Genomic DNA, 9,783 nt, shown 5'->3' on the forward strand with positions numbered 1-9,783 from the left:
TCACTATATTTCCATTCTAGTGAAGCTCATCTGTGCACAGCTCTGACTGTGTAAAGCTCTTTCTTGGGTAGAGGATCCACATTGGCCCTGGTTCTGCCCTCTGGACCTCGTATTCCTGCTGACCTGGAATATCCCTGCAGAAACTTTAAGACAATGGTGTGTCTCTGAGCCTTCTCTTCCCCAACCTGGGTACCCTTCCCTGGTCCCTCCAGGCCCTCTCACCTCCCAGCTGTCTATCTGGCCTAAAAGATCAAGTGCATTGTTGAGACCACAAGAGAGGGAAGGCAGCTTAGGAGATCAGGAAAAAGACTTATGGCACTAATTTAGAGTGTTAGTCTAACCCTTGGCCTTATTCTTACCTTCCAGACCTTAACTTTTATCACCCCTCAAATCTTGATTTAATTACTCCATCTTAATGTATTATCTTCATTGCTATAAAATACCTGAATTCCATTTGGGGAGTAGAGATAAATAATAAATAAATGAAGGGACCAGCTAAACCCCCCTAAGTTTGGGATGATGACCACATCTGGGTCCTTTTTCTCTTGTCTGCTTCAAGAACCAATTGTTAATTCTTTTAGTAAGTTTCAGGCCAGTTGATGTCATGATAATATCTTGAAATCAACCATAGTAGCCGAGCATGATGGTTCATGCCTGTAATCTCAGCACTTTGGGAGGCTGAGGTGGGTGGATCACCTGAGGCCAGGAGTTCAAGACCAGCCTGGCCAACATGGCAAGACCCCATCTCTACTAAAAATACAAAAAATTATCAGGGTGTCGTGGTGCACACCTGTAATCCCAGCTACTTGGGAGGCTGAGGCAAGAGAATCACCTGAACTCAGAATCCGGGAGGTGGAGGTTATAGTGAGCTGAGATTGCATCACTGTACTCCAGCCTGGGTGACAGAATGAGACTCTGCCTCAATTAAAAAAAGGAAAAAAGAAATCAACCATAGCGAGGGTCTTTACACCATGGGTATCGGCAAATGCTACCAGTCAGGGTTTTCCCTGCTACATTTTCTAGCACATAACTGAATATGCCTCTCTTCTTTCTTCTCCCCATGGAGCAGTCAAGTGAGGAAGACTGTCTGATCCTAGAGACCCTAATTCTCCCAAGACACAGACTAAGGCTCTTATTCTCAGAGGACTTTCCCCTCACCTGACTCTCCTCTGTGCACACTCTGTCTTACTCTGTATTCTTTTAGGAGCTGCAGAGTTTTGAGAATACATCCATTCAATCAACATAGGTTGAACACCACTCTCTGCCAGGAACCAGGCTTGGAACTTGTGACTGGGAACTTACAGATTGGACAGAGCTCCCATCTCTACCAGTGCCTCCGGGGGACTAACTCGATGGCATATATATAATACATGCTATCTCATTTAACCCTCACAATACATGGGCCCATTTTACAGATAAGAAAAATGCAGAGCCTGGAGTGCCAATTGAGTCATTTCTATCTGTTCCACTCCAAAGACCCAGGCTTAACATTCCAAAATGACAGTGGTGGTGATTTTTTTCTTTTCTTGTTTGGGCTTCACTATGGCTCTGAGAGGAAGCGGTTTGTTGCTCTATTTGCCAAGGAGGAAACCCTGAAACTCAGGGAAGTTGACTGGTCCAACTTGCAAGCTTGAATGAAAACGTGGGACTCCATCTCCTAAATCCAGGTATGATGCAAAATGAGCCCCCTCCTGGGGTGGAGCCTTGAATTGGGAGCCCTGAGTTCTTGTCTCAGTTCCACTGGGGATGTCAAGGCTGACCTTGGACACGTCACTTCTCATGATCTAAGCCATTCTGTGCTCCTCAGCCCTAATTGCTCTGAACCCCAAACCCTGCCACCCCATGCCACTTGAGCTTTATTATGGGATGTTCCATGAACATTGCCACTTACTGCAACACAGATGGGACTCTCTAAGTCTTTTCCTCATTTGTAAAAACTGAAATAACAATAGTTTCTACTTTACAGGATATTGTGAGGATACAATAATATACTCTCAATGGATCCCTTGAATGTTAGCCACTAATGCTCTGGAAACATGTCCCCACTGTCTAGCTCGCTGTGGTACTCATGTATGAAGCCCATGTACATTCAAGTATCTAGCAATCACCTAAAATGCACACAAGTTCATCCATTCAGTGCTGACATGGACAGATAGTGTGGTGGACTACAGATAGCTACAAATTATTTATCATGCCTTTCAAGAAATCTATTTCCCAGCCTGGCATGGTGGCTAACACTTGTAATCCCAGCCTTTTGGGAGGCCAAAGCGGGCAGATCACAAGGTCAGGAGTTTGAGACCAGCCTGGCCAATATGGTAAAACTCTGTCTCTACTAAAAATACAAAAATTAGCTGGATGTGGTGGTGCACACCTGTAATCCAAGCCACTTGGGAGGCTGAGGCAGAAGAATCACTTGAACCAGGAGGTGAAGGTTGCAGTGAGTCAAGATTGTGTCATTGCACTCCAGCCTGGGCAACAAACCGAGACTCCATCTCAAAAAAAAAAAAAAAAAAAGAAAAAAAATCTATTTTCCCTCCTGTTGAGTCTAGGCTATCCTCATGGCTGCTTACCAAATAGAATGTAATGGAAGGAACAGTGGCCAGTTATAGTCCTGGTCTTTAAGAAGACTGGCAGTTTCTGCTTCTCCCTTTTGGAACACTTGCTCTTGGGGCACTACTTCTCAGAAACCAGCCATAATGCTCCAAAACATGTACAGAAGCCACATTTAGACACTCTGGTTGATAGCCCCTCTAAAGTCCCAGGCAACATCCAACATGAGTTGCCAATCATGTGGATGGGCCGCCTTGGATATTCCAGCCCACTGGAGACCCCTGATGCCTGCATCCCCAACCAACACCACATAAATCAGAAGAGCTTCCCAGCTGAGCACAGTCAACTTATAGAGTAATGAGATTTAAGATGGTTATCGCTTTAAACCACTAAGTATTGGGGTAATTTGTTATACAGCAAACTAAAACATATGTTATACCCATTTAGAAAACTATATTTCTTTACTTTTTTCTTTGAAAATGATTAGTCACTCTATACAGAAAACTATAGACAATAACTTGCTGCCTGTTTTTGTACAGCCTGCAAGGTAAGCATGATTTTTACACTATAACATGGTGGAAAAAAATCAAAAGAAGAATATTATTGTATGAGCTATGTGAGAAATTTATATGAAATTCAAATTTCAGTATCCACAAATAAAGTTTGATTGGAACACAGGCATACTCATTCAGTTACATCCTGTCCACCGCTGCTTTGTCATGAGAGCAGGAGAGTTCTGTGGTGGTATCAGAGACCATACGGACCACAGCAACTAAGATATTTACTGTCTGGCCCTTTCCAGCAAAAGTTCACCAACTCTCTTCTGTAGAGCATTAAATATGTGTCACCATTTTGAACTTAAAATCCTGCATATAAGAGCTTGCTTGTGGTCAGGTGCGGTGGTTTATGCCTGTAATCCCAGCACTTTGGGAGGCTGAGGTGGGCAGATCATGAGTTCAGGAGTTTGAGACCAGCCTGGCCAACATGGTGAAACCCCGTCTCTACTAAAAATTAGCTGGGCATGGTGGTGGGCGCTTGTAATCCCAGCTACTCAGGAGGCTGAAGCAGGAGAATCATTTGAACCCAGGAGGCAAAAGTTGCAGTGTGTTGAGATCATGCCACTGCACTCCAGGCTAGGCTAGAGAGCGAGATTTCATCTCAAATAATAATAATAATAATAATAATAACTTGTATGTGTCTGAACAACTATTTTTTAATTTTTTTTAGTTTAATCATTTTTATTTCAAGTATATTTTAAAAATCATAAATGGGGTTTCATAATCTAAAGTTGAAACATTTATCCTTCATAGCTTCAGAATTTGACAAGGAATTGTAGACCATGATTTTCAAATCCAGTCTTCTTTGCTATTTTTCAAACATCTGAGATCTAGTATTAAACTGCTTCATTCTAAATGTACGGTTTTAGATAACTATTATACACTTGTTGATAAGAGTTTTCTGAAAACAGTCTATCAAATATAAAGAATGGTTTCTATCTAAGAATCAGCAGTGAGGGAAGAAATATTAGACACCTATCAAGAAGTCAATTATTCATTTTAAAAATAACAGAACCAGTGCTGCTCTCTGTCATAAAAGAGAACATGGAAAATTTATTTTTATAGACTTTGGTAATATTTTATTCCCCACAGAGGCCTTCAATCCTTTTCACACAGTAATCATCAGGACTTACTGAGTAAAAATCTCAGGTATTAACCATGGCCCTAAAATGTGCTATTCCAAAGAGGAACAGGTTACTTTTGAGGAAAAAAGCTGCCTTGGTGACTTCCATCAAATGTTTATTTTAAATAAAAACAGTTGATGGAAATATTTTTAAAACCAACTTTGGGTATAATATGGCATGCCGCCCATCAAACAAAAAAGGAAATCAAAACTTTCTTTCCTTTTATAATGAGTTCTCCATCTTTACTTTTAAGATTACAACGTATTCACCTTTTATGCTTGTTTGCTTTTTTTGACTGCCTAATCCAATATTTAAATTTTTTAAAGTCTACATTTCAATGTAGTAAGAGTTATTTTTCAAATAATCTTTATAACCCAGAATACAGACACCAGAGCAACACTCTCAAGTCACACTGTTTGACTATAATAAAGAGATGAAAATGGACAGATATATGAAGATAGGTATTCCCTCTGCTCTCTCTGAAGGTGAACAAGCTTTTAACACATGAGCAACACAGAACTCCATTCCTCTGGAGCTCCTTTAAACTCAGAATGCTTCAATTCAGTAAGTCAATATATTATTCCTAAAAATTAAAGTTTGGTCACTAAGAAGGACTGAACAAATATTATTCCCCTGTCATCAAACACAATCAGAAAAGTTCTATCAGGCCCTCTTCTCCCCACAAAAACAGGGAAGTAGCTGGGGCTGAAGACGTTAAGTGTCACATTCCAGTTCCTAAAACATCGCTGCTATTTGCTCAAATTTGTAGGTCTATGTATTTCCTTTTCTAATACGTCCCCATTTATACGTTTATTTCCACACATACAAACGTGCACATCTGTGCATGTGCACACGCACACACACACACACACACACACACAAACTCAATCTCAAGTAAGACGCTTTTTTGTATTTGCTGATAAATTAGGATTATGAACTTGGTGTGTACAGGGTTTCATAGGTGCTTTGTAAACATCAGAGTCACTTGGGTCCTTTCCTCCATAAGCCTAAAATCAAATTATGCAACCTATGACCACTACTTTCCCAGGCGCTGTTCACAGGCTGCATGTTGACGAAGGGCAGAGAAAATGTCCTCATAACTGATGTTTAGGTGGGAAGGCAAATAGACAATCTCAGTCAATCTGATGTGCCAGGGAAGAAAACCTAATAATGTGCTGTCCACAGGACCAAACTTCAATACTAAATCAGCATCAGGACAACCATTTGAACTAAGTAAACTGCCTAACATATCTACATCCAAATCTGTGGGTCTCTTTTGCTTCTGGGCTACTAACTGGCAAAAGTCCTGAGCAGCTCTCACAGTATCTGCTTTTCCATCTTTCGGGGACAGCACCTTCACTGCCAAATGGCAATTTAAAACTTGATCATCTTTGTCATTACTATTTGCAAACTCTGGTGAATATTTTGAACAATCTAGGCCCAGAAGTTCTTGCTGTTGTTTTAAAATTTCATCCATCAATCTGGAATTATTTCTTTTGAAAATACCTGTAATCCCAGCACTTTGGGAAGCCAAGGCAGGAGGAACACTTGAGGCCAGGAATTACAGGCTAGCCTGGGCAACATAGTAAGACCTTGTCTCTTGGTGGTCGTAGACGCTAATGTAGGAGATACCCATGGCCATACACCACACAACGAGGCTTGCGATATCCGAGAAGCTGGGCTCCTGCTCCACCTCGGTGAACACCAGGCCCATGTGCACAGGCAGCTTCTCCAGGGAACGGCCGTCCGCGCGCCAGCGCAGCCGGTGGTGGGCGGCTTCTAGGCACGACCCCCGGCGCAGGTGCCTGTGGTAAGGGCGGTTCCTGCCAATCGCCAGGGGCTTGCGGAGTGTGAAGCCGAGCGGCGCTAGGACCGCGGCAGAGGCGGTGCAGCAGCAGCGCCTCCAGATCCAGTTCCAGGTGCTGAATCGAACTCGGAGCCGGGAGGTGGGTGTGCGGTGCAGACAGGGCAGCGCGTGCAGCATCCGCCACACCAACTCGTACAGCCTTGTCATACTCTTGTGGCGCGCGGGCACCCTCTCTCCCGCCCGCCCACTCCAGCGGCGTGACGGCTTTTTACACACCCCTGCGGCAGGAGCGGGCCATCGCCCCGCGGCCCCCGCCCCCCGCGCCCAAACCCCTTTCCACTGCCAACACTTCACCTCGCCCCCGCCTCCATCCTCCTCCTCCTGTCTGAACACTTATTTAGGGCTTTTCTACTTATTTATTTTTAATGTTTATAGCGACGCGATCTCACTCTGTTACCCTGGCTGCAGTCCAATTGTGCAGTCATAACTCACTGCAGCCTCCATGTCCTAAGCTCAAGTGATTCTACCACCTCAGCCTCCTGAGTATCTGGGACTACAGGTGCATGCCACCATGCCCAGCTAAATCTTTTATGTCTTATTTTGCAGATATGGGGTCTTGCGATGTTGTCCAGGTTGGTCTCAAACTCCTGGGCTCAAGTAATCCTCCCACCTCGGCTTCCCAAAGTTCTGGATTAGAGGCATGAACCACAGTGCCCTGTCTATTTATTTGTAACTCTGAGAGTTTTCAGAAGTATAAGAATGGCCCAACAGTGTGCAAACATAGGAGGAATGGCTAGAAAGCATTCAAAGAGAGATCAAAGGGAGACTCTTTGATTATGGGGACGAACAGAGGACTTTGAAGAAAGAAACTAGAAAAAAAAAGAAACTAGAAATGGAAGGGGTCCTAGTAGGACAAGGACATTTCCTAAGGCCAACACAGCATCCATGCTCCCTAGCCCGTTCCAGCCTCCCCACTCCCACTGTCCTATCCTGGCCAGAGCTCCAGGTTTCACTCTTCCCACTGTAAAGCCTACCCGAGCTGTCCCCACCTTTGTTCCCTGCCCATCTTCCTTCACTAGTGCTCAGCTTCACAGCCCTTCCTCCTGCAGCCTCCCAACTCCAGGCCTCCATTCCCTCCCTTCTCCATGCTCTGAAGTTCTGTATACAGGACTTGCCTCTAAGATCCCACTGGCCAGGTCACACTGTTGAGACCCAACTACTCATTCTTCTGCTCCCTGTGATGGATGCACCTCGTGGGTAGTCGTTGGGCTTATTTATCTCTGGGCCCCCAGGGAAGGCATTAGAGCCAAGCTGCTGAATACAGGAGCCCTGCAGCTTGTACTAAGTGTCTGAGCACCAGAAACTTCTAGGATTTCATGGTGGAAGACCCTAAGATATGGCATCTCCTCCCCATGCCCCACTGTCAGGGATGAGGGGTGCAGAGACATCAGGGCCTCCCTGCTGGAGGGATTGTTCAGCTGAGATGCCTTCCACCCTTGCCTAGCCTCTGGCAGGGCCTCTGGCCAGGCTGGAATGACAAACAGAGTCACCTCCTGCTGACAAGCCTGGCACTGACAGCTGGGATCTAGGAGAACAAGAAGTCCAATCAAGGTGCAGGGCTGGGCAGGCCTGCTTTCAGGTGTATGATCTCACCTCTCGGAAACTGGCAAGCTGCTGGAGGCTTTGTGGAGCCTTTGATGACCCAGTGCTGAGGATGCAAATCGCAGGCCCCTAGGCCTCCTGGGTCTGGCCGACACTCTGCTCCAGTGACAAACGACTGAGCCCAGAGAGGGTCCCAGATGGGGCTGGGTAGGAGTGAAACTGAATGGGCATACAGGGAGAGCATCCACCCCGGAGAACGGACCCAGGCCTGACTGGGACCCAGAGTCTGGATGAGCACGTGGAGGGGCAGGGACAGCCCAGCCACCTCCTGCACCATTCCCAGGAAACACAGCCTGTATGTTCTAGTCAGTCAGCTTTAGCAAAGCTGACCGGTGACATCAGGCAGGCACCCCTTCTCATCCAGATCCCAGGCCCCCAACATGCTGGGCCCAGCAGGGTGCCGGAGCTAAAGGAACTTTGCTTCTAGCTCAGCTTGTATCTGGGCTTTGTCACCTAATGGCCACCAGCACTCTGGTGGAAGGGACTGGCCAGGGGGAGCAGTTGGCCCCATCTCAGCTGGAATCTGCCAGGGCAGCTTGACCTGCAGCTTGCTGGAGTCCATACTTTTCTGTGAGCTCACAGGGCAGATCCTAAGAGCGAAAACTGACCCAGAGGGAATGGAACTCAGATGGCCAAAGAAACCACTGCCCTCTGTCCTCTTGGCATGCAACCTTGGTTCCACCCATGAAGACCAGAAGGTGGCAGTCTCTGGCTTTCCAAGGACTCGCGGGGTAGGAGTCCAAGACAAAGCACATACTGGTCTCTCACCATGCCCAGCAGTGGCCTCTGTCATCGCCTCTGTGGATAGCAGCATGGGCCTTCCATCCATTTCCCCAAGAGGAGGGCAAAGCCGCAGCGCCCATGTGGGGGCCCAAGCCTTGAGGTAGGTTCCACATGCCTTTGAAATGACTACTCTGCTCTGGCTGGAGGCCCCCGGTCCTGCCACCTGACCCCAAGAGCCTCTCTCAGCTCAGGCCCTGCCTCCTGATCACTCGTGGAGCTTGGCCTCCCAATGACTGTGATCAAGATGGGCTGTGTACTGCCTTTCAGAGTTCCTCCTGCTCTGGTGGACCCGGCTCATTGGTGCGCTGGATGGCTCCCACACCCCCTGCAACCAGAGCTTCTCTCTCCTCCAGGCCCCCTTGGAACTCTGCCTAGCCCACGCCTTAGGCTGTTTCTGGATGCAGCCACTGCTCAGCCTCTCAAGGACAGAGGCTGAGTGTGAGCCCACGTCGATTGTGAGTGCTTACCATGAGCCTGGTACAAGGAGGCACCCACTGGTGGTTTGTATCTGGTCAGTGATGGGGCAGTGTGACCACATCTTCAGAGTGGAAAGACAATAGGCTTCGAGAACAGACAGCTGTGGGCAGTTGCAGCCTTTGGACAAGTATGTTAGCTTCTCTGAGTCTCAGTTTCCTCATCTGCAGAAAGAGAATATTAGCACCCATTCCCCTACAAAATAGCACAGTCAAACAAGACTAAAGAGAGGGCTTCTTTTGCCTGGCGAGGTGACTCACACCTGTAATCCCAGCACTTTGGGAGGCTGAGGCAGGTGGATAACCTGAGGTCAGGAGTTCGAGACCAGCCTGACCAACATGGTAAAACCCCCAGCTCTACTAAAAATACAAAATTATCTGGGCATGGTGACACATGCCTGTAATCCCAGCTACTAGGGAGGCTGAGGCAGGAGTATGACTTGAACCCAGGAGGCTGAGGTTGTAGTGAGTCGAGATTGCACCACTGCACTCCAGCCTGGGCAACAACATCAAAACTCTGTCTCACTCTGTCACCCGGGCTTGAGCAAAGTGGTGCAATCTCAGCTCATTGCAACCCCTGCCTCCGTTTCAAGTAATCCTGCCTCAGCCTCCTGAGTAGTGGGACTACAGGTGTCTGCCACCATGGTTGGCTAATTTTTGTATTTTTTAGTAGTGACAGGGTTTTACTGTGTTGGCCAGGCTTTTCTTGAACTCCTGATCTCAAGGGATCCACCCACCTAAGCCTCCCAAAGTGCTGGGATTACAAGCATAAGCCACTGCACCCAGCCCTAAGGCTGGAGAGAGGTTTTATAGAGACCAACTGGATG

At 46.8% G+C, this 9,783-nt stretch overlaps 1 protein-coding gene across 1 annotated transcript; it reads right to left on the bottom strand.

Moving 5' to 3' along the window:
• Positions 1-3,846: 3,846 nt before the first annotated feature.
• Positions 3,847-6,245, bottom strand: LOC116545025 (dehydrodolichyl diphosphate synthase complex subunit NUS1-like). The gene is made up of 2 exons (XM_032271611.1): positions 5,824-6,245; positions 3,847-5,751 (listed from the first exon to the last, which is right to left on the bottom strand). The coding sequence occupies exons 1-2, from the start codon at positions 6,243-6,245 to the stop codon at positions 5,268-5,270; spliced, it is 906 nt and encodes a 301-aa protein (XP_032127502.1). The 3' UTR covers positions 3,847-5,267.
• Between the last annotated feature and the right edge of the window lie 3,538 nt (positions 6,246-9,783).

The sequence above is a fragment of the Sapajus apella genome, unplaced genomic scaffold, assembly GCF_009761245.1.
Source record: "Sapajus apella isolate SASKATOON/1434 unplaced genomic scaffold, GSC_monkey_1.0 scaffold242, whole genome shotgun sequence".
NCBI lineage: Eukaryota > Metazoa > Chordata > Mammalia > Primates > Cebidae > Sapajus > Sapajus apella.